The sequence below is a fragment of the Hippocampus zosterae genome, chromosome 11 (genome assembly GCF_025434085.1).
Source record: "Hippocampus zosterae strain Florida chromosome 11, ASM2543408v3, whole genome shotgun sequence".
NCBI lineage: Eukaryota > Metazoa > Chordata > Actinopteri > Syngnathiformes > Syngnathidae > Hippocampus > Hippocampus zosterae.
The window spans coordinates 7818712-7844072 of record NC_067461.1 but is presented as its reverse complement, the minus strand read 5'-3'; the positions used below and the strand labels follow the sequence as shown (position 1 = coordinate 7844072).

Below are 25361 nucleotides of genomic sequence, written 5' to 3'. Positions count from 1 at the left end.
ATGCCTGAAGATTCAATCGGTGAGTTACTGGCATGTTAAAGGAATACGCTCACGCACACGTGACACATGTAACAAGCGTGTTCCCCCGAAACAAAGAATGGCATCAAGACCGTTCCTTTTACATCCGCCACGAAAGAGGACACCGGAGTGTGAAAGTCGTCAGCAGGAGCGCGCATGCTTCGCCTATAAATACCCTGTAGAACCGAATGTGTGTGGACTTTGCTTGGTCACAGATTGGGTTCTAGGGGAGTCTATGGGCGGCGACTAACCATCCATCACGCGCGCGGGAAACCCGAAGAGCATCACAAGTGCTTCTTTGTGTTCTCAGTTTGGGTGGCTTCGCTTTCTGCTCAGCGAGAAGATCCAATGGCACGATAAATTGTCAAGTCAAACCTTTCACTCTCCGCTCCACCAATCAGTCGACCACATCGGGAAAGTAAATAATCAGTTCTCAGGAGCGTAAGGCCCATTGAGGTTCCTTTAAGCTCTAACATTGATCGAGGCGTCTATATTGCAGCAAATGTTGCAGGAACAGAAAATGTGAATTCCCGTCTTTTCCCATCTTGAGCTATGTGCCGGATAGTGCAACCATTCCATATTTTTGCTGCTTTTTCTATAACACTCGAAGATGCGACAAGAATATTTGAGTTGGCATTCGCAACATTACTCTATTCAAAGATTGTTGTTTGGAAACCATTCTCCATTATTCACTGAAAACACATTCTGTGTTTTTGTGCCTAAACATCATCTGCTGGCAAATTGGCATCAAGGAAGTACAACAACGTGAATGGAGGAGTCCTATTTCCGCATAACTAGTACAGTGAAACCTCAAGCTATGAACTTGATGATCTTATTTGTCACTTGTGAAACGGTTATAAATCAAAGCTATATTTTCAATTGGAATGAATGGAAATGCAAATACTTCATTCCAGCACCAACATTTTTTTAATCCAGTGTGTGATTAAAAAAAAATATATGGAATGCACTTTTGAAATGATAATTAAGGATTGATGTTAAAAGATGAGGGGGAACGGAGAAGAGAACTACAGCTCCTAACTGAAAAGTCTTCCATAATAACATGGAGAAAACTGATTTTTAGCTACACCGTCTTCCTTCGAACATTATCGATCACTACGGTATGGTTGTTTTTCTTTGTTTTTGTTTCTTGTTCACATTTGAGGAAAATGTTTGTTCAGACTGGCTCGTTATGGCGGATCAATGACATAACTACGTGATGGATGCATGGATGTATGAAAGTCCTTTTTGTATTCTACAAGCACAAATGAGCCTTTTATATACTTTACGCGACCAGCTAGAGCAAAAACACTTTGGTAAAATTTCACGTAGAAGATGTCAAACCGGTCTAAATAATCGCCTCCATAAATTACTAAAATGTTGTAATTTGCATTCCAGGCCTGTAGTTGGCGATGTCATTTTTTTAAGAAACATGACAGGGATTCGCACCAACTATTTGTCCGAACCATTTTTTAAAAAAACCAACGCTATTGTGGAATAACTAATGAAAACCAGTTTCATTGTTCACTTAGGAAAGTGAAGACATCTGAAAATTTATATTTTCTTTCCCGTTTAAACACTGACAAATATTTCAGTCACAGCATGTGACTGATTCAAACCATTCCAACTTCAAAGCTCCTTCAGATCATCTCGGGAACCATTTCCCACATTCTCCAAATTCCTCACTTTTGTGGCCAAATACCCACATTTGAGATATTGTACACATTTACCTCCTCCTTTCTTGACCGTTTCAAACCGTTCCATCTTTAAAACTTTGCTCACATTTCGGCCATGTTTGTGGATTGTTACTTTTGAGTTTAACCTTGATTTATCGATTTAGGTCAAACCCGTAAGAACAATTTTTCATTTGCAATGTCAATCTCGCATGCAGAAAGTAGATTATTATGCTTGATGACGTTACCAAACTTCCGACATTTTCACAACCATCCCCACCAAAAAAAATCCCCTCTTCCTGGCACCTTTCTTAACCCATGCATCCGAACCATTCTAACTCTCCTTTAGTCACTTAATCCTGCAGCATTTCAATTCATATATTTGCATATATATACTCTATATATATATACAAAGTATATGTACTTGCAGACAAACAACGCCCTAATGTAATTTTTTTTCATCGCCTGACGTTGAGGCAACACTTTTACACCTCGCTTAACCGTTTGAATTAAACAATGCCTCCCATTTAAATCGACGTCATTGTCTCAAATTAAATGCATCAATTTAGATAAGAGAACCGAGTGACACTTTCCCCCTAATAAAACAATCAAGTGTGAGTAAAACAAGCCACTAAAAGCAAATGAATGCCTCTTTGAGGTTATCGCTGCGATTCATTAGAATCTGGAAGCCAGATCAAACAGATTTGCTTTGAGGTTCACTTGCATTGGGTCAGATTAAATAAAGACTCCACTTGAGCAAAAAACTGCATGCCAAAACAATGCGGGGGGGGGGGGGGGGGGGGTAGCCGTATGCACGGATGAATGATTATTTGGGGATGTTTAGAACGGACTATCATTTATTTATCTTCACGTGAGGGCACAATTTAGCCACTTTTGGGGTTTCTATGCCAGCAACATCATTTTTAAACGCCTTTGCACTTTTTTTTTCTTCTTTTTTTGGGGGCATCATTTTTCCAACGTGGCTTTTATTCAGGGACGGTGATGATGACGGTGAGGTGAACGGGACACCTCGGGCTGACCCCGACCCGCAACAAAGCCAACTACTAGTCACTGTCTGGGGCCTTTTTGTCCCATTCTTGTGTGCGTGCCCTCTGCGGAACGGTCACGTTTTGTTGTGCGCCCTTTGACTTGCGGCCACAAGGCCAAATATGGCCCCCGCGTCCCTTCAATATGGGCCCGATTAATTTTTCAGCTCGAGGTCCCATCTGTGGGGGTCGATCCCGTCCGTCAGCGAAAAAGTCATAAATCTACTGTGCGGGTTCAATATAGAAAGGGGGAGGGGGGCGGTAGTCGGATGGATGGGTTTATATAGATAAGATAAATAATGACGCAGCAGTTCCAATGCACAAACATCCAATTTTCCAATTTAGCCCCGCCAGCAAATCTTCATTAGGCCAATTAAGCACGATGTGTTTTTTTAAACGTTATATTTTCGGGAAAGCCGCAAAAAAGCAAGGGCTCCTATTGGCTGAGTTGCCGGGTCACGTGGTCCTCGCGGCCGTTCATCTATTTGACAGCCGCGGGGTGGCTTAATGCCAGAGGGGGGGAAAGGGGGCTACAGGGCGAAAGGGTAGAGGGAGAGAGAGAGAGAGAGGAAAAAGAAAAATTAGTATTCTCCTACCAGCCTCGCTATAAATCAATCATGGAGTCCTACGCGGTGAGCTGCAAATACGCCGAGCCGCACTTCCCGCCTTGCGAAGAAGATTACAGTCATTTTACTGACCAGGGGGGCTATTACAACAGCCCCCCGGACTGTGGCACGTACGGCGGTGGGCGCTACCAGCCTGCAGCCGCAGCCCCTCCGCCCGAGCCCGGCTACGCACCCCAAGCAACCGCCTATGAACATTCCTTGCAGGCGCAGCAGCAGCAGCAGCATCCACGGGAGGATGCCGAGCGGCTGCCCCAGCAAGGTGCGCCCTTCCCCGGCTACACCGACCACGACGACGCCGGGGGCAAAGAGGGGGGCTTCCCGGAGATGTGGATGACGTGCGCCAGTAAACCCACTCAGGTGCAGAAGAGAATCGTTGCCGGAGGGGGTCACCAGGCCAAAGACAAGCCGCCAATCGTAGTATACCCCTGGATGAAGAAGGTGCACATCGCCCACGGTGAGGAACACACCTCCATTCTCATCTATCGGTTACCCTTTTCCTGACACCCTATGGATGTCATTTGCTTTATTATTTTATTTCTCCCTCTTGCCCCCCAGCAACTCATCTAACACCACAACCCCCACCCCTCCCCAAACACACACGCTTGTTCTAGTGTTTTGTCCATTTGGGAACACCATTTCTTGTGGTGAGTTATTTACGATCGCAGTGAGAGTCAGACAGAATTACAGCCGCTATAAACTTTTATGGCTCTGCCGCAGCTTGTGCGCGCGCGTGCGCGTGTGTGTGTGTGTGTGTATCTGTGAGTGTACCCTGACAACGAACAAAGAGATGCGCGTTAATAGTCCAGAATGGTTTTTTAACCAGTTTGGTGGTCAACCGCAAATGGACACGCAAACACACACTTTCAAAATACAAGTAATAGGAATAGCCTCAAATAACTGCAATGAAAAAAAAAATCGACTACTGATATGAGTGGGTGTACAGTGGTCAATTATTCCGATTAAGATAAATATTGCAACAAGGCTGAATAAAAAAATGTACATGATTGAATACAATTATTTTGATTTTTCTTAAATATACGACATATAAAAATATTTGGCAGTAAATTCAACCAAAGGTGCTCTCTAAATTTGAATACAAATCTTTAAAAAAAAGGGGAAGTATTTGTACACGGATATAACACACAGGCACAGCACATCTAGACGATTACACATTTACAGACCATTATGGCATTCGATATTTATGTCTAGAAAAGCGCAGAGAAGAAACAACAGAAAATAATTAACACCAGCTGCACAATATCGAAAAAATATGGCCAATCTGCGGATCTCAAACACCTATAATACCTTTCATCTGAAATTGTGTACTTTTATCTGACTTTGACCAATCATATAGAACGTTCAAAGCACATCGTCATCTAATAAGAGAAGTTCGGGCCACTACTAACACAACATAAGTTTATGTAGTGTGTTCTGGGAATTGGCTACGAAAACATTGACCATAAAAATGTATTTCTTTCATTAATAAAAAAAGTAGTTTCTGTTGTTGAACACTTAAATATCACAAAAATATCGACATGCAATGTCGATATTTTTTTGTTTGTTTTCAACACCCACGTGTTTATCGTCCTTAAAGCGAATGCCAAAAACTCTATTCATTGGAATCAATAAGTGCCCCTTACATCAATACCAATTTACAGAATTTGCTTTTATATAATGCCAAGTAAATGTATACCCAACTCCCTTTTATTTTCATTTTCAGTTCCTCATACAATATTGCACGGTAACACACCATTGCCCCATCGGCACGTATTCTCATTTAAAACAAACAAACCAACAAATGACGTCACGCTGTCCGTTCCTGCCCTCCCACAGTGAACCCGAACCACCCGGGCCCGGAGCCCAAGCGTCTGCGAACGGCCTACACGCGTCAGCAGGTGCTGGAACTGGAGAAGGAGTTCCACTTCAGCCGCTACCTGACTCGCCGCCGCCGCGTGGAAGTGGCGCATGCGCTCTGCCTGTCCGAGCGCCAGGTCAAGGTGTGGTTCCAGAACCGGCGCATGCGCTGGAAGAAGGACAACAAGCTGCCGAACACCAAGGGACGCAGCAAGGCCAAGAAAAGCGCGGAGAAGGTGACCCTCCCGGTGTGAGACTGTGGGGCCAGGGGTGATGCGAAGGGGGCATTTAGGACCCCCAAAAAGACCAAGTGACGATCCAGGCCCACATTCCTCAAGCATCCATGCATCTAGCTTTATATATACAGCCTAGTATCGTCATCATTTTTGTTCGAGTTCTGGATCTCCTGGAAGCATTCATGGTTTGTTTTGGAGAGAACAGGGTTACATAATTTTTTCCTCCTGATTATTATTATTATCATTATTATTATTTCTACAGGGTAAAAAAATATAATACAGGGTTGTATAATTGTGAGGCAGAGTATTACTTGTATGCACATGACCAAAACGCAAACGCAAAGATGACAAAGGCGACAAATGGGCTTGTACTGTTATGTGCCAAAGCGTGCAGCACACGCACGCACGCACGCACACACACACACACACACACACACACACACACACACACACACACACACACACGCGCGCACACGCACACACGCGTACACAAGTGAGCTCCAAAAGGTGTTTGTATATTTGTCTCAGGGTTTCCTTACAGGGTTTTTAAGTCCATCCAGCACCAAAATACAAAGAATAATAGTGTTTTCCCCCTTATTCTTTTAGATTCCAGTTTAATATGCTAATTTGCCTCTGTCAGTACTTATTATTTTTTATTATGTGTATGTTTATAACATATTTTATTCTTGGTAACAGCAACGGTGTCGTTTTGTATGTGAAAAAGGTACAGCAAAAAAAAAAAAATCATCAGTGTACGACTTTTATATGTAGAAAAACTTTTTGGTAAAAAAATAAAAAATCTTGGTTAAGTAAATAAAAACTTTACATTGTAATTGTATTGTCTCCATCTCTCTTGCACACATGCACACACACAGTGTTAAAATAAACGAGAAGACACATCAGTCTCAATTTTGTGTGAACATTTTGCAGATGAAGTCTTATTAGGTAAAGGAAATAAAGAAATAAATGAATCGAAAATAAGTTTTACCCGAAAGTCTGTATTTGGTCGGAAAACGACGAGTTTTAAGAAAAGGTGGATTATAGAGATGGGGAAAAAGTAACAGAAATACATATGGAATGTTTGGGTCTTGAATGCTATTAAAGTCTCTTTGGTGCCAAAACGCTGCGCATTAAGTTGTGTTTTCAAGAAATATGAACTAACGAAGTGAAACGAAGAAATAGATGAGGTGAAAGTCTGTACTTGGTGCGCAAACATGACAACAGACATTTCAAGTAAACGTGCAAAAAAAGGAGATAAAGAAGTGAGTATTGCATGGAAATGGCTTTTCAGGCTAAGTTTAAAACTGCGTTTGGTTTTTAATTCAAGTAAAAGTGTCGTGAAAACGTTGTAAATAAAGAAATATGGACTGGTTACGGTTTTATAAATATACGAAATATATTGAATAATCCTCAATCAATAATGAGTCGGATTAAGAAAAATCGCGGATTCGTTGCATTTGGCACATGTTTATGTTGTGGAAGACTCAAATAAAAGATGTCGGGTGCAGGACAAATGCTATATGGGTCGCTTCTGGTGGCGGTTGGTGGGAAATGAGTTTCTTTAATTGGAGGCTTCCGTTGGAGACAAATGGGCAGGAAAAGTCACAAGAGATTCATCAAAAAAGGACCATGCACTGCAGACTGACTGAGCACATTTGCGACAGATGGATCCAAAATGTGACCTAAATAAACAATCTGGAAACCTCCACACGGATCCAATTAGCTCAATGGAGTTCAATCAGTTTAATCGCAGGATAGGTCGACATCACATACATAATGCATCATCATCTACAGGTTAAACTCGTGCACATAAAACAAAGAGTACCTTTCTTGTTCTTTTTGCCCATCTTGAAACGTTACGCGCTTTCCGCCAATATCGCTGTTGGAACAACGACGTCCTCATGTGGTTAATTCGTGCATTGCACCTTAAAGGAAAACATCAGTCAGTATGTCATTGTCGTCAAGCAAAAGGGTACGCAGACCAGTCTGAGCATTAACCCTTAGCTTCTGATAATAATGTTTTAATAGGACGTCTGTGTTTCTTCTGATCCGTTTTTATGAATAGAAATCACCCAGTGCATCTTTCTAGCTTAGCTTTAATGGGCCAAAGAGGAAATCAATGCATTGGACCTTCCAGCCTCGAAGCGGAACAAATGTTCGCGTTAAGCGTTGCCTGCCGGACTGAGAATTTCCTGTGGACCAGTCGGTGACTGACTCCAAGCTTTGCCCTCAAACTCCCATGAAACAGAGCCGACCTCAGCTTTGTAATAAATAGAATATTTAAAGGGAGGAATTATAATCAAACATGTCTCTTGCAGCGGACGCCTTTGTGTCACAAATGGCAGGTAAAGATCTTTTGGCGTCAACACATCCTGACTTTAGTGAAGCAGCGGGTTCGCTAACGACTTCTTTCTGCAGCGGTGGCAAAGCATATTAAAAGTTAAGCATAAGATAATGTTTCGATGTAACGCCAGCATTAACTGCGAGTCTTTAGCTTCGATGCATGGCGCACATGCACGCTGTCAGTGTTGTGCAATGATAATGTAATATTTACGCCAAGGGAAGGTTCCGAGTTAAAAGTACATATTTTACTTACGCAAGAAATGCAGGGTTTGACTGAAATTCCCTGAAGTGAATTTACCTGCGAAACATGGTTTCCGGTAGCATAGTCTCCACTAAACACCGGTTTTGGATGACGTTTTCAAACTTAACTACAATTTAAACCATAAGACGTAACTGTCCTACCTAGGTTTGTGCTGTTGCTCCCAGTTTTGGAATCTGTTGACATTGGCATTCCTCCCTCCCCCTTGTCCACCAAGAAACACGTCCGAGCCGCCATTTTGCGGGGACGCTTCTAACTTCCGACCCGATCGAATTCCACCTCTTTAAAATTATACATTTTGGGTTGGAAGCAGTGTAGTAATATACTCCGAATGTTATCCATCCACAATGTTAGCACAGCGAAAAAGACATCACTTAAAACAATATTTATAAATATTTTGTTATTTAGCCAGTAAAATATGAATATCTTGTGCTTATGACTTGGACAGCTGCTGAGCCTTGGCCTGAGAGTGCAACCTTGTACCAACCACTGAAGGGTGAGTATCCCGCCCCACCCCCTCCTGATCATATCATATCATATCATATCATATCATATCATATCATATCATATCATATCATATCATATCATATCATATCATATATTTAAACCTATTCAATGAGAGATTTCTCTGTATTTCTTAAGTATTTCGCTGTAGTGATGAAAACAGGAACAAAATTTAACAACAATGATATATACATTTTGACTTGTGCAGAGGATCAGATATTGCTGTCAGAATGCGCCTCATCCCTTGCTGTGCAGGTAAAATCCTTTTTGTGGGGCTGTATCAGGATTAGGTGCCCCATGATGTGTCCTCTGAGCCTGTTTTGCCTCCTGTACAGGCCTACCTGCGGATGTGTGGTCTCCCCGTGCAGGTGGTCTGCAAAGCAAATGCCGAGTACATGTCGCCTTCTGGTGAGTTACTGTACAAGTGCAGTATTGTTAATGTTTTATGTTCGAGTGGCAAATGTTGTCTAAACTGTTTTTACGTTTTTTTTCTGCAGGCAAGATTCCCTTTATCCATGTGGGAAACCAGGTGGTGTCAGAACTGGGTCCAATAGTGCAGTTTACCAAAGCCAAGGTGAATGAAAATTACACATGGACATGAGTTGACCCCTAAACTGAGTTGTCTTAAAACATTATTTGCACATGAAATTTTTAAAGTTGCATTTTGACATCAAAGGTCAATTGTTAAATAATAATAATAATAATACTTGACCTCAGTTAATAAGTCCTAAAAGCAATACAACGTAGAGCTCTGTCTTAGCTAGATCTGATTGTAAGTTATATTTTATTCACAAATTGAATTAATTTGAGGATTTTTCTTGTCACACCAGGGTCACTCTCTGAGCGAGGGCTTGGATGACATCCAGAGGGCCGAAATGAAAGCGTACATGGAGCTGGTCAACAACATGCTGCTGACGGCTGAGGTACTTTACACACATATGCAGGGATACAGTCTGGCACACTTAAGGATTTTTCCTGGCTCAAATTGAGGCCATTGTGGCCATTTGCATGCATGTTTGTGCCTCACCCACCTCTGGCTCATGTGTTTTTTTTCTGTGATGTATATATTTATATTGTCTTCTCCAGCTGTACATCCAGTGGTGTGACGACGGCACAGCTGCTGAGGTGAGTCCTCTCTTTTTCATCAAGCATCTTCAAAGTTACGTCTACCCCTCTCTGACACGTCTCTGTGGGGTTTAGATCACTCGCCCCAGGTACAGCAGCCCCTACTCGTGGCCCCTCAGCACCATCCTGGCCTACCAGAAGCAGTGGGAGGTGCGGCGGAAGATGAACGCCATCGGATGGGGAGGGAAAAACCTGGAGCAGGTTAGCAATTATTATTGTGGAAGTCCACTTAACACGTTTAGCGGCGTGGTCACTCCCTCTCCTCTTTTGCCTTTCAGGTTTACGAGGATGTGAGTCAGTGCTGTCAGGCTCTCTCGCAGCGCCTCGGAATGCAGCCTTTCTTCTTTAATAAACAGTATGTATGAGGTGCCATTTTGAGGAAAGTGACGCCCGCCTAGTTGCAGTTCGCTGTTTTATTATTTACAATAAATTGACTAACTGTTATTTAATTTGATAAATGAATAAAAATACTAAATAAAAATTGTGTAAACCAATTTTAAGGAAAACGATTAAATGGGCACAAGAAATATGATATAACAGGTTACGATCATCATTTATGTCTACTTTGCCCACCTCTGTCCTAAGAGCTGCGGGGGGTATTTTTTGGGGGGGGGGGCATTTTTAGTGTTAATAGTACTACCGTGTGAATAGGAAGTACCCTTGCATCTGTATTTCCAATATTATATGTTCTACATATTACAAGAAAAAAAAGTAAAAACATGAAATTGTGTCTTTAGCACCGCCCCGTGGCAAAAGGCTGTAATTACTCAGATTCCCATTTGGTCCGGATTTCAATGTATGTTCTCAGTACTCAATTCCCATCTAAAGCCTATTAATACCTTTTTCCCATGTGACCAATATGCCTGTGCTTACATTGATGGAATACATGAAACAAGCTCCGTGCCCAAATTGCTCCACAGATGTCACGACCAGGCAAAGACGACACAGAAATAACCAATACTATTGCAAACAATTCGCAAATCATACAGTGTTAAACATGACATGGTGTTGAATCTTGCACCCATTGATTTCAATGAGTGTAACTTCAACACCACTACATGCTATTTGTGTTTAATCATGGTCATACTTCTCATATTGGAACATTTCAACCAGATTTATTGTTTTATCCGACTTTCATGTACACCCCGAGTTTATTTACAATAAAAAGATAAAAAAATAAAAAAGCAATGCCACTGGGGAATAATTAACCCTCCCTCCAAAAGGCTTGTAATTGAATGTATTTATATTTGTACATTGCATGCATACTGTAGTTTACCACGAATTTGTATATTTCTTCAGGCCGACTGAGCTGGACGCGCTGGTGTTTGGTCACTTATTCACCATCCTAACCACCCGGCTGACCAGCACCGAGCTAGCCGAGCGCGTGCGGGGCTACGGAAACCTGCTGTCTTTTTGTAGGCGCATCGAGCAGACCTACTTTGAGGACAGGACTTCCTAAAGGGGACCTCCTCCGCCCCCACACCACCAATGCTCCAAACCAAACTACCAGACATCGTTTGTACCTAACTCGAAGCCGGTAAACTCACCATTCACATACCTTTATTGTTGCTGCTTCTGGTTCTTGGACATTCAGAAAAACACATCTGCTGGTCCCTAAAGGATTCCAAACAATGTATTTATTATTCTTATTATAATTATTGTTATTATTATTACTACTACTAGTCATAGTAGCACTTAGTGTTTTTCGAATATTCCAAAGTGACAAATGTCTCCTCCTTACTATGGGCAAGAAAAACATTGCATGAATATAATGATGAAGAGTATTAGTTTTCTTTTTGTGAATGTAAGGTGCCTGTCAAATAAAATTGTATCAATGGAGAACTATGCTTCTTTTTTTTGTAAGCCATTCACAGTAACTTGTCTCCAGAAAAGGACTGTTACATTCATTCATCAAAAAAAAACGTACAATAGATTAAAAGAAAAATTCAGAATGTTTTAAAGTTGCACAGTTTTTTTTGGGGGGGGGGGTCTGACTGATATCACCCTGTTTTGAGGTAGTGGTCCTAACTTATGCAAGTTTGCAATCTACTCCTGGACCAATGACAAGTTTGTATTTTGTTAACCTGTGGAAAGAGTGAGGGCGTTGTGAGTAGGCAAGAGGGTTCTACATATTGAAGTGCAGCCCGGTGTGTGGAAAAAAAGGAGTGCCCGTGTAGATGTATTAAAAGCATTTTTACTGATGGAGGCAGCTCTTCATACATGACTACACTAAAGACTTGTTAATTTGGTTATGTGTTTATGAGGCACATGCAGTGGAGACATTAACAAACTAAATTATCACCACACTAAAATCTTCACGAGCAATTAAATCAATGCATCTCTGCTTACCTTTTTAGCTTTGACGTGATAGTGTTTAACATGGCGTAGTCAGGACGTGGCTTGAAAAACTCCCCCAGCCGAGGATGGAAATCATGGGCAGAGAAACTGTGGGGGTGGAATTGGGTAAATTAGCTCAATTGTAAGATCATAAATTCTGAATGTCTTGCTCAAAGACATTTTGTGAACCTGAGACCGTGTGTGTGTGTTTGTGTGTGTGTGTGTGTTACCTTTCTATGCCCTCTGTTTTTCTGTCTGTGTTTCTGTCTTGCTTGCTTCCTCTCAGGTTGGGTTCCTGACCTTTGAACTTCCCGGTGCCGAAGTAGCCTGAGTGATGACCCCGTTGGGTTCAGAGGTCATCGGCAAGCCAGCAGATGCACAGAGCAGGAAGAAAAATAAACACAGACACAGAAAAGAAATGAACTTGTCATTGATGACATTGCATTTCGGAAGCTTCCGCTCCTTTGAAATGTTCTCCTAGTGTTGCTCTTAATGGAGCAACGCATTGTACACGTGCTTGTGGCTACCTGAAAACATCATTCAGTGTGTGCAGCTGCAAATTTTTGCGATTCTATTCATCCATTTTTAATACCGTACTGGGCATTTGATTGGACATGATTTGGAAAAGCTCAGCTGTCTATATCAGCTCTCATGCTTGGAGGAAAGCAGGCGGAGACCTGCCCAGTACCATGCCAACAGTAAAGCACAGTTATGGCAATATCATGCAGTGGGGATGTTGTTCAGCGGTATGAACTGAAAGACTAGTCAGGATTGACAGAAAGATGAATGCAGCAATCTACAGAAAGCTCCTGGATGAAAACCTGTTTCATACTACTCAGGATCTCAGACTGAGGTGAGGATTTGATCCAACCCCAAGCACACAGCCAAGACAATGAGGGAGCGGCTTCAGGACATCTCAGCAAATGTCCTTGAGGGGAGCAACCAGATCCCAAACCAAAATCTGATCAATGATCCCTGTGACAGTCATTTCGGGATGAGACTGCCTATAACATAAAAAAATGTGGAAAAATGGAAACGCTGTGAAGACTTCCTGGATATACTGTGCGTGTGTGTGTGTGTGCGTGCGCTGTCATGTAGTTGTATTTACAATGTTTTTCCACATGAGGGCGGTAGAAGGCTGTAAGTGCAACTCGAAAGCAATGAGCTGTGTTGAGGATAAAACGTAACTTAATTACAGATAAGTGTACTCTGTACTGTACTTGAGGATGGAAACTTGTGTAAATATTATATTACGAGAGACAACACACCGACCACGAACGATTCTGGGAGCCAACAACGTCAAACAATGCTCTAAAATGTACCGAATTATTTGTCCTTTCGTAGTCCAATTACCAATCAAAGAACAATATCAAATTTTCATGTAATCTCTTGCTCTTTGACTGACTCGCGACCGGTTCAGGTTAGAGTCCGCCTTCCACCCGCTGGGATAGGCTCCAACAACCCCCACCACCACCATCCCTCCGTGGCCCTTTTCATGATAAGCGGCGTTGAATATGGATGATGGATTTAACCTGTTTTTCGCACAGTGGCTTCTTAATGTTCACAACAACACGAATGTGAAAATTGCCACCCCTTCACAATTATATTAATAGCTTGGTAATCGTTACAACACTGACACATGAGCACAGCAGCTGTTGATTATCACTTTCCTGATGTGTGGAACTTCATGATGCAACATCAGGCAAACACGCACACACACAGACACACACACGCACACACACACACACACACACACACACACACACACACACACACACACACACACACACACACACACACACACACACACACACACGCACACACACACACAGAGGAATTATATGCAAGGCGTGGAGGTGCAATATTAAAGCAAGGGGAGCGTCTATTTTCACATTCCTGCCGCACTTGATCTGAGTTGACGTGTAACATGTAAACAAGCCCTCTCCTATCTAAATTCAGTCTTCAGGGACATGCAAATGATTCAAGTGAGTGGAACTCAGTGTAGACCCCCCCCCAAAAAAAAATAAATGTCATAAATGTTCGTGAGAATGAAGGCCGTGACATTAAGTGGGTCGACGAAAGTCCCCCCACATTGAAGCGAGTGAGGAAAATGACTTTACACAAGATGAGGTAGCTGCAGGCTAATTAGCGTCACACATCTTCATTAACACACCAAACTCAATTTTCACTCAAATGGAGAATATGCAGCTAGCTCATAAACAAGAACAAAGAATTTGAGAGAATCAATACATTTAGTCAGAGCACTAGTCGGGTCTGAATTTATTGCTTCACCCACACTCTTACAAATCTAATCGGGTGTATGTGTATGTGCTCACTCCCAAAGCACCAGGAAGTATTTTTTTTCTGTCTAGAGGGGAGATGTACTGTAGATTTGAGTGGAATAAAGAGATTAGCTGTGTGTGTATAATCCTTCCCCCCTCTGTCTCTCTCAGACTCCCCCCCTGCCCCCCCCCCCACACAAATGAACACACATTTATACCCATCTAGTCAATCGCATCCTTCTTCACAGTTGACTTTGATAAACAAAAACATCTTTACTGCAGCAAGCATCACGTCGGCGGTGCCTCAATGGGAAAACTGCGTCAGGCTTAAACCTGTCAAGGTTATTCTGCCAATTTGTACTGAGCAACTCATTTTGTATCCATCACTTGGCTTTGGGTGTGTGTGTGTGTGTGTGTGTGTGTGTGTGTGAGGCTGCCGGGTGACATCCATTCAAAAATCCTCAAAGAAGGCCATCGAATAGCTCCAAAATGCCCTCAAGCACAGGTGAATGACGCACTTAGCGCAGGCTAATAGCGACGGCGCATTGATTCTGAATATGACTGCAACAAACTGGCAGAAAGACTATTGAGTTGTAAATATCTTGTTATACTGGCGTCACATTTTGGTGCAGATCCAGAAAATCATCATTTCTGGGGATGTTACAGTCCACTTGCACTGGGGTAGTGAAGATAAAAGATTGTAATCACTTCCACTTACTGGTTTTGAGTGGAATGGCACTGCCTGAGCTGTAAAAATGTAATGGCAAACAAATACAAATAATATGAATCAACCACTCATCGAATTGCAATTTTTTAATGTGAGGTTTGGATTTCTACTCCCTAAATTTGAAATTTAACTGCTTTGCTGCCTAAAAGGGTTGCTGAAAAAAATCCAAACAAAAACATGAGAAATTAATTAAATAAAAAGAGAATCACTTGTTCCTTTGCTGTCCTCAAACGCAAGTATTTTTGCTCCTTAAAGGCATTTCCTTATCTGCTCAGCTGCCCAAACGGGTTGCAACCTTGAATAATTTACCACCTAATATGGTTGCTGTAAAAAAACAGAAATAATATGAATAAAAGAGAACCGCTTGACCCATCGATGGTCTTGAACCAAAGACACAGCACAGCCAAACTTTTAAAACGCTTTTGCTGCCTAAACAGGTTGTTGGAAAAATAAAAAAGATCAACTAAATTCAAATGGAATATAAATAGAACCCCTTAATCCATCGCTGAACTTGAGACTCGTTGCTCCTTAAAGTCAAGCACTTAACCGCATTCCTGCCTAAACGGGTTGTAAAAATCCAAATATGAAAGCCACACAAATAGTCAACATAAAAATAGACTACCCTGGTGCAATGCACATAGTTGATGAGCTCTTGATGGTTTCCTAATATAACCGTAGCATCACGATGACAGGCGTCATGCTAGCATGGACTCTTCAACCCGACCAGTCCGCGGACTCACGCGTGTAAACCGAGCGGTCCCAATGAAAGAGAGCTTATGCCGCAAAAGTGGATTAAGGCGTATTAGAAGGTTTTCACTCTGACTTCACTGTGAAAACACGGCCGAGCCGAGATGATCTCAGTGTAGGTTTTTCTATACAAGAACTTTATTGATCTTTAAGGATAAAAAGATGACCCAGATAGCACACACCTGTTGATCTTTATTGAGCCAGGAAATAGATTTGGTAACTTCAAGGTGGACCCCACACGCCTCACCCAATAATTTGAATCAATGCAATGAAAACGTCACAGTTTCTGATTACGTTTGTTTCCATGAATGCAGTCATGTGAAAATTGCGATTCTTTTAGTTGTCATGATACTATTTAGGATTCAAGCCGACCTGATGGTCAGGTTAACCTATGCTAGTTAGCTTTCGTTAACAAAATTAATGAAGTCAACTTGAGATTTGCTTGGAGTGATCAAGTGTGTTGAAGCCTCTTTCTATTGTTTCGGATTCTAATAAGTTATTGTAAGAAATTTCGAATTTTTTGTTCGTCAATTCACTATGTTAGCAAAGTTATGGAAAAGCATTGTTTTGTTAGCATAAAAGCCTGAGCCAACATGAACAAGCCCATTTTTTCCCTCCATTACGCCAAGTTATCAAAACGGGTATTATGCATTCAGGAATTGTCAGTAAAAAAAAAAAATCATTTTAACCTTTTAATTTTGCTGACCGTCGATCACATGGCTGCAGTTAGATTTGTGATTAGATGTCACCCAAGTTTGTTTGAGCGGACAACTTGTTTGATTGTTTTTTTTTTTTTTGGCATGATTTCAGAGGAGTGTTAAAAGTTATTTGTCTAAATAAAAGACATGATTCAGCTAATTTCATATGTACTGTAGACGGTATTTTGTCAGGAAAATAAAAATAATAGTTTTTGGACATTTTTGCTACGTTACATAAAATCGCAAACAAGCAAGTTTCTTTTTCGCAAATAAAAGATCAAAACTGAAATATATGTTGAACCACGCCTATGCAGGGGCTCCATTGTAAATCTCTTTTTACCATAGTCTTTCTTCACATAACTATCGGTACTTTTACTTAAGTACAGAGTGCGAGTACTTTTACCACAACGGAAGAAGAAAGGGACAGAGAAATTGAGCTGGCTTGAGAAAGTCCAGTTTGTTTTCACACTGGCCTCTTGTGTTTTGAGAGCACAGGGAAAGGTTTCAATCAGCGCGGCCCAGAAAGCCGCTCATGATGTGAAAATGTGAAAAAGCGCACGTTGAACATGTTAGCCATCCTTGTTTAGCTGTAATCTGAGGTGTGTTTCACTTCCTGGATCACTCTCTCACTTATGACCTAACTCTTGATGTGTGGGTGTGTGTGTGTGGCCTCAAAGACCGCAATCACACACATAACACGGGCAGTGAAATTCAATGATTATGTGAAACATAAAGAATGTGTGAGCGAGTGTGTAAGCGTGTTTGTGTGTGTGTGTGTGTTTGTGTGTGTGTAGACTAAACAGTGCGGCTTTGCTGATTAGAGCAGGGGCGGGCAAAGTTGAGTGAATTTGGTAACTTTGAAGACAAGGGTTAAAACAAGAGTTTGTCACTTTTACTATTCATAAGTGATAAATGAGAAAATGATCAAAAATGATACAAAAATAAATACGGACAATTTAATAGCCAAATTTGGGGGCTTAAAGAGGTGTATTTCATTAAAATTCAGATTCATAAAACTTTATTTATCCCCGTGGGGCAATTAGAGTTGTGCGAGAGCGGCTTATTAAAGAGACAGTCAGAGCAAAGGCATCAGATATTAGAAAAAGCCTTGTTAAAAAATGAATTAGCCAAAATGCATTAACAATTGTTTCAACATTATGTCAAAAGGTTTAAAATTACATGTATGTTTATGTTTGAACATTTTAATTCTATTTATTTAGTGATTAATGACTGGCTAGCACGTCCGCCTCACAGTGCAGAGGTGCGAGGTTTGATTCTGGCTCCAGCCTTCCTGTGTGGAGTTTGCATGTTCTTCCCATGCCTGCGTGGGTTTTCTCCGGGTACTCCGGTTTCCTCCCACATTCCAAAAACATGCAACCCTGTGAATTAAAGTATGAATACAACAAGATTGACTAATGTCACTGGTCGCTTGTATTTGTGTGTGATCATGCTGCTTCGCTTTTGACAAAGCTAAATGGAACGTGGCCAGAAGACGAACAAATAACCTTTTCTTTGATGTTTTTGGCAAAAGAGCGTCTTGCATTTGAATTTTTCATTTGTTCACCACCCTTCACCCTATCAACAACATCATCGGGATTAGTCAACTTGGACTTTCCAATGCACACAACATTAATGAGTTTGACACATGAGGAAGAGTGTGCTTCCATCCATTGTGTGTCTGTGGAATGTGTGTTTTCCTTCTGACACAGCTGGAACAACAATGAGGGTGTGTATACACGTGCGTGCGTATGCGTGCGCATGTAATGTGTTTCTCATGATGATATTTGAACAGCCGAATCCACAAAGTGAAACATAATGTGTTCCATAATTCCGGGAGACGTTTAAGTTGCTCTAATTTCCATGTTTCTCTTTGGAAAGCATGAAAATGAAGAATTGGTGTTCCAGCTTCAAAAAATTCTAGAATGTGCAGTACATGTGGGAAAATGTTATGATTTCACAATAATAATAACAATGATAATAATGATAAAAAAAATAATAACTTAGTTTGAATAGCCCCTATCATGAGACCCGAATTTTTTTTTTTTTTTTACATTTGATTTAGATTCTTTATAATCACTCAATGTAAAATTAGATTTAAATGATTAAAAAAAATTAAATACTAGAAATGAGGTGGCACGGTGATCAACTGCTTAGCACGTCGACCTTACAGTGCAGAGGTCATGGTTTCGATTGTGGCTCTGGCCTTCCTGTGTGGAGTTTCTCCCCCGTGCCTATGTGGGTTTTCTCCGGGTGCTCCGGTTTCCTCCCATATTCCAAAAACATGCAGGAAAGGTGAATCGAACATCCTGAATTATCCCTAGGTGTGACTGGAAGCGTGAATGGTAGTCCGTCTATGTGTGCCCTGTGATTGGCTGGCAACCAGTTGAGGGTGTACCCCGCCTACTGCCCGAAGTCAGCTGAAGCGCTTTGGAGAATGCACAGACGGATACAACAAATGAATGAATTATTCAATTATTTCTTCATAATTTTATTTTACTGATTGTTATTGATTTAAATTTTAATTGTTTTTAATTTCAAAACATTGAAATTCAAAAATAGGTTACACTTGTTTTAAAACTAAATAATAATGAGTAATATGTCACTACCACCCCAGTAAAATGAATGTTGATGTGTGAAGCAAGGAATGAGTTATTAATGAAATACAATGATATTAGATAATGAATCCATATTAATGTTAATTTAATTACCAATTCGACTTCAAAAAAATGTTTTTTTTTAAATAAAATTAAAATTACTTCACCATTGTTCAATAAAACTAAAAGGTTATCACATCTATTCTTTCCTTCTTCTTTCTTGCTACTGGTTTAAAAAATCCTCTGTCCACCATCACTGAGCTCAAGCCTGCTGAGCAACACTTTCTTCACTTCCTGGAGGTGGAGTCTGTCCCAATATTTTTGTCCACTGAGAGTACATTTATTTAATTCAATGTTTTGGAACTTCCTCACTTACAACCCCCCCCCCCCCCACACACACACACACACAAACACACAAACACGCACACGCACACACACACACACACACACTCACACACACGCACACACACACACACACACACACACACACTCACGCACACAAATAGACCCACACAAGGACACACATGAATGTGGGCAGCTAAATGATGCTAACCACGGTTATCCTCTTAATGATGGTAATGTCATTACTGTTATGGAAGATTAATGAGGGTTATTTCTAGGCAATTAATCCATATTGAGTGGGACTGAAGAGTTTTGTGTTAATCGCAGAACGCTGCCCCCGGACGGTAAATATGGAAAACGCTCTGCGTGTGTGCGTGTGTGCGTGTGTGTGTGTGTGCGTGTGTGTGTGTAGGAGGCAGAGATCACAACTTTCTCCACCTCAACCTCTTCATCGCATTATTCCAGGGACCTCAGTTCAGCGAGCATTAAAGGACTAACTGGTCAGAAACTCATTCATTCAACAAAAATAGGAAGCAGATTATATGGTCACTCAATTTAAACAAAAACCCATTTGCCGAGTTTGCTTCGAGACATTATATCAGCCATGAACGATATCAACCTAATGTCGCCACTTCAAGGCTGATCGTAAAAGCACACACGAACCGTTGACAGTTTGTTTTAATTTGGGGAATTTAAATTACATGCAGGGCAAACAGAGTAGAGACATATGCACAAATTTTGTCCTTATTTAAATTACCATTTGTTCATACATCTGATAAGGTTTTGACATTGAGTGATAGCTAATCATGTGTTTTTGGAATCTCGTCCCTCAATCGGCCAATTTACACAGGCCTTTAGACTCTTTGAATTATTTTACCCGTAATGACAACCGTAGCTAGTTTATTAACAAAATATAGATAGAAATGTGTGGATGTATCCACTCTTATTTGAAATTTATTCACATTAGATTCGGCTGCAAATTATCCCAAGACGTTCAACCACAATGTTGTAATATTCAACATTTCTCTCATTGTAACAACCCCCCCACACCCCCCACAAAAAAGAAAAAAAAAACAGCCTTTAGTGCTCTGGCAGCACTTTGTTTTAATCCCTCTGGATGTTAGTGCCGCTTCTTAACAATCAACTTTGTGTGTGTGTGGGTGTTGCTGTGTAGCTTTCAGGGTCATAAGGGGTGGATGTACAGTATGCAGCGTTCCAAAAATCCACCGTTCGGAGTGGGAGAGACAATCAGTGGCACAGAGAGAGAAGGATTTCCTATCTCGGAGGATCTGACCCGAGCTTGTAATAACAAGCTTAAAGCCCCCACCGCACCGTCCCCATAATGCCAAAACACATACACATACACATACACACGCACACGCACACGCACACGCACACGCACACACACGCACACACACACACACACGCACACACACACGCACGCACGCACGCACAGGTTCACATGATGCATCCCCCACTCATATTATTGTATATACTTTATTTCTTATATGACTGTCATGATAGCTCAAATGGATAGAAAAATAGCTGTGATAAACACACACACACACAAATTGACTTTATTGGTGTTAGAGTTGGGTGTTTAAGTTTAGGAGCAAAATAATTGTATTTATTTACTGTATTAAAGTTTGAGGTTGGGAAATCATGACTGATTTGGGTTTTAGTTCGGGAAAATACATATTGAATGACTTCGTTGGATGTGTAGTGTTGTTTTTTTTCCTCGCATAGTACGTTTTGGGGTTGGAAAAGAAGAAAATTTGTGTATTTACTTTTTTTTCCCACTTTTGGAATTTTAACATCTGCTGAGATGCACCCTCAAGTATTTACAAGCAGGAAGAACTTACTGGAACATTTTCTAAACTCCTTGTGGGGCCTTTTGGGACCACCTACACAAATTCTATCTTGCAATCCTATTTTAAAACACTAATACAAGCTAAAAACAGTTATTTGGAATCCAAACCCAGGCTTTCAGGCCTCATTTGAAACCCTATGCAAGGCTTGAAACCAAAATTTAAAATCCAAAACAAGTCTTCCAAATCCAAATTTGTAATCTTAACCCACCCAATCTTGAAACTCTAACTCAAAACCACGATCCCCGTTTAAAACCTTCGATCTGGACTTGAAACCCTAATTTGAAACTCTAAAATCCTTTTAATATTGTAGACCAGTTTGGAAACCATAATTTGAATTAAAATTTTGTTTGATGCCCAACCCCAATTATGAAATGCTAGCTCTTGATTGAAACCCTAATTTCAAACTCAAGCTCTGGTTTTCAATCCCCGACCATGTTTTGAAATGTGGAAAAAAAAGGCTTTCTTGCCTGCAATGAGGGCTTGACGATTTTCGTTTTCAAATAATTCATCCTTGACACCCAAATCAAAGCCTTACTTTGAAACTCTTAGCCAGGTGTTCAACCCTATTTAAAAAACATCTACTGTGTATGTCATCCCTTCTCCATAGGGCCACAGGTGTGCCTCAAAGCTCAATGCTAGTTACCTTCTCTTTCTAATACTGTATGAAATTTCCATCTGAATTATTACCTGACACATTGTTCTCCATTGAACTGAACCACAGTAGTGTCTTAACTTACTTATATTCATATTTACAAAATTCAAATACATATAGATATTGTTTATTTGATGGCCTTGTGTATTGTCAAGGCTGCACTCATGGAAAGCTTTTGTAAAGCATTACCATTAGGACACAGAGAGGATTTGGTGGACGTGGCAGGATAGAAAGAGGATTTGGGACTTGTTCAAATGTCAAAAAGAGGCTTGAAAGCATTTTGGAAAAAAAAAACTTTTTAAACTAAAAGAAGGTCCTTGCCCCACATCAGCTCACCAAACCTCCTCTCTCTCTCTCTCTCTCTCTCTCTCTCTCTCTCTCTCTCTCTCTCTCTCTCTCTCTCTCTCTCTCTCTCTCTCTCTCTCTCTCTCTCTCTCTCTCTCTCTCTCTCTCTCTCTCTCTCTCTCTCTCTCTCTCTCTCTCTCTCTCTCTCTCTCTCTCTCTCTCTCTCTCAATCATCACATAGCATTGTAATAGTTCTTCACAGAAGATGCAGGCAGGATTTAATTAGAAATCTTAACCCAGTCTTGATCCCAAATGTAAAACCCTCAACCACTTTTGAAACAACCCAGTCATGAAAACCTAAACTGAGATCCTACCACTGTTTGAGTCCCTCATTTTAAATTCTAACCATTGGTTGTAACCTTAACTTGGTCTTGAGACACCGTAACTAAAATTTCCTTCCCCTCGAGGAAATCCGAGGATATGAGTTGGTCTGTTCAACTGTGTGTGCGTGTGTGTGTGTGTGTGTGTTGCTACTGTTTGAATGGCAGGAAGCGTCGTGTGACTCAGGTCAGTAGCACAGCTGCAAAACGTTTTACCGCTAGCCAGGCCATTTTTTTCCTCAATATTCCCTCATTACAATGTGGCTCGAGTGCTTTTTATTTTATCCGCCCCTGATGTCACCAGGGACCATTTGGTGATTCTTGACAGCAGACACACTAGGTGACTTATTACAATGTATTACAGGTGAGACGCCATCCTGTTCTGTAGTGGCATGTCCTGTCACGGGCCGCAAACGGGGTGACGCTGAAGATGCTGCTGACATGCAGGACACAAGCTCAACACACCTGGCTGCAAAGCCGAAATTTAAAGCCTTAAATCAACTTCAAAGCCAAGTTAGAAAATAAAAAAAATCAAGCTTCAAAAATTCATTTTGAAACCCTAAACCAGCAGGAAAAGCAAACGTCAAACCCTAATCATAACTTGAAACCCCTACTTGTCTTGAAACATCAATTCCAAACCTTAACCCTTGTTCACAGAGCCAATTAAAAACACGAATCTAGGCTTGAAACCCTAGTTTGTAAAACCCTAAAGCTGGCGTGGTACCCTATTTTAAAATCAAGGTCCTTGTTTGACAGCCCAAACCTGGTTCAAACTCAACTTTACAAATCTAAACCTAGTGCCTGAGAACTTGAGGCAATTTTGAACATGTAGTGCTTTTTTTTCTCCCCCATTTTGGATAATCCAAACAAAGCCAGATGGCACATGTATTTTCTCATATTTGTGCCTTTAAGCGTGCACACAAACAAAATGTTGCCACTCCCAGGTTGGAGGAAACTTGCAGGAAGTCAGAGCTTGTTGCCATAGAGACGGGAGGAAGCTCTGGCGGACCTGATTTGGGATTGGCCAGATAAGACCCAGCAAAGTCTCCCACATTGTTTGTTTGTACTCCACACTATCTTTGTCAGCATATTCACTGATGTAAACCTTGTTAATGTCTCAGAATAGGAAAAATCCACCAAAAACGTTGTTGGTAATAAGCAGCGCTTGGGCATAACCAAGTACGCATACTTTGTTACTTTACTAAAATAGATTCTTCAAATACTGTATCTGTATTTTGCTTGAATATTTATTTTTCTGACTTGTGACCTTAGAAAATAAATATTTGTACCTATTACTCCTTTTTTTGTCAAAATAGGAAGACGCAAGAGAAGCAAGATATTGTCATTCTTGTGTACATAAGCTACAAATTTTGTGTCAGCTGAAGCTGCTTTGGGACACAATGTGATTTGACACATCGTTTGATAACTGGATGTTTTGATCCAAAAACAAGCGGTGTCAAACATTTTCCCTGAGACCTTGATTTAAAAAAAAAAAAAAAAAAGAAACAATCATCTATTATTGAATGTCAGATCGGCAAGTCCTATTTTTTTAGTTTATAATTTGGAAAAGACAACTATTTGGCGGACATTCTCAAAACATACAATCAGAGTCAGTAAACGTTACGAATCAGAATGTTTTTTTATTTTATTTTTTTACATGAACGTCTACTTAGAGCGGGAGTATTTTTGCCACCTCAAGGGCGTTTTAACGTGGTTCTAAATGATTTCTAGCAGATTCACGTTGGGAGAAAATCCTTATAAGGGAATGATTGGACTCTAGTTTCCTGGACTTCTTTGTGATTGTTTGACTCTCAAAGACGTTTGAGTTGGACTGCGTCAGCTTCCTTTGGTACACAACAATGAGTTGAGGTCACTTGGTTCAAAGGAAAACTTCCTTTAAGATGGGATGCGAGGCCGTCTTGAAGATGACAAAGAATGTCTTAGCGTGACTGGAATGCTTTTATAATATATATATTTATATATATATTTTTTATTCTCTATCATTAGCTCGCCGCGCTGTAATTTTATCAGACACCATGACTTCATTGTTGCCCTAATCATTCCAACTGATCTGCTGAGGACATGTTTTAAAATATACTCATTGAAGTCTATCAAAACTGTATTTTCCCAAAATAACAATTATTTATTCTAGTTAATGAGATGAGTTGTATTGAATTATGGTGGGTTATTGTTGGAATATATATATTGTTGGAAGCCCAATATACATATATACATATACAGGTATATACTGTACATATATATATATATATATATATATATATATATATATATATATATATATATATATATATATATATATACTGTTTATATACACACATATATAAAATGTTTTTTAACATGTCAAAAAAAGAAACCTTTTTTTATATTCTTGCATATCTTCCATGTGCCTTTTTCTCAATGTGAAAGGAACTAATGCTTCTAAATCCTCCCCTGTTTTGCTGTCGTGTTGCCGCATGTTAGCAAGTGCTAAACAGTGAATATTTGCACGCGTCTGCATGTTTAGCAGCGAGAGCGGAGATTGGGCTTTCATGATGAAATTCTGCCGCAATTTGATGTCGGAGTGGAGCAGGGAGGACTGGGGTGGGGGGAGCAGTTGGGAGGGGCTTGGGGGGTTAGGTGTGAAAGTGGGAGGGATGGAAGGGAAAGCGATAAGGCAAAATGGCGGAAAACAAAAAGAAGATGGGGCGAGGGGAGTGAGAGAGGACATGAAAGTGATGGGTGTGTGTGTGTGTGTGTGTTTTGCC

The 25361-nt window shown here is 40.7% G+C and overlaps 2 protein-coding genes and 1 long non-coding RNA gene across 3 annotated transcripts in view; 2 read left to right on the top strand and 1 right to left on the bottom strand.

The window, feature by feature from the left end:
- Nucleotides 1-7416, bottom strand: part of LOC127610778 (uncharacterized) — a 38369-nt gene extending 30953 nt beyond the window's left edge. Inside the window, exon 1 of the long non-coding RNA XR_007965040.1 lies at nucleotides 7276-7416. This is a non-coding gene — a long non-coding RNA (uncharacterized LOC127610778). The remainder of the gene's footprint in view (nucleotides 1-7275) is intronic.
- LOC127610776 (homeobox protein Hox-D4b-like) lies at nucleotides 858-6370 on the top strand. The gene is made up of 2 exons (XM_052081216.1): nucleotides 858-3814; nucleotides 5194-6370. Exons 1-2 carry the CDS (start codon nucleotides 3352-3354, stop codon nucleotides 5466-5468), a joined length of 738 nt encoding a protein of 245 aa, XP_051937176.1. The 5' UTR covers nucleotides 858-3351; the 3' UTR covers nucleotides 5469-6370.
- A 217-nt stretch (nucleotides 7417-7633) lies between the features above and the next one.
- Nucleotides 7634-11646, top strand: mtx2 (metaxin 2). The gene is made up of 10 exons (XM_052081215.1): nucleotides 7634-7795; nucleotides 8501-8548; nucleotides 8765-8811; nucleotides 8892-8964; nucleotides 9054-9130; nucleotides 9387-9479; nucleotides 9643-9681; nucleotides 9757-9882; nucleotides 9960-10036; nucleotides 10981-11646. The coding sequence occupies exons 1-10, from the start codon at nucleotides 7756-7758 to the stop codon at nucleotides 11138-11140; spliced, it is 780 nt and encodes a 259-aa protein (XP_051937175.1). The 5' UTR covers nucleotides 7634-7755; the 3' UTR covers nucleotides 11141-11646.
- Nucleotides 11647-25361: the final 13715 nt, after the last annotated feature.

Bases quoted from the DNA above. Each gene is read 5' to 3' on its own strand.
- LOC127610776 (XM_052081216.1), top strand. From the start codon at position 3,352: ATGGAGTCCTACGCGGTGAGCTGCAAATACGCCGAGCCGCACTTCCCG. The intron at 3,815-5,193 runs GTGAGGAACACA...GCCCTCCCACAG, and splicing joins GAAGGTGCACATCGCCCACG to TGAACCCGAACCACCCGGGC.
- mtx2 (XM_052081215.1), top strand. From the start codon at position 7,756: ATGTCTCTTGCAGCGGACGCCTTTGTGTCACAAATGGCAG. The intron at 8,549-8,764 runs GTGAGTATCCCG...TGACTTGTGCAG, and splicing joins CTTGTACCAACCACTGAAGG to AGGATCAGATATTGCTGTCA. The intron at 8,965-9,053 runs GTGAGTTACTGT...TTTTTTCTGCAG, and splicing joins CGAGTACATGTCGCCTTCTG to GCAAGATTCCCTTTATCCAT.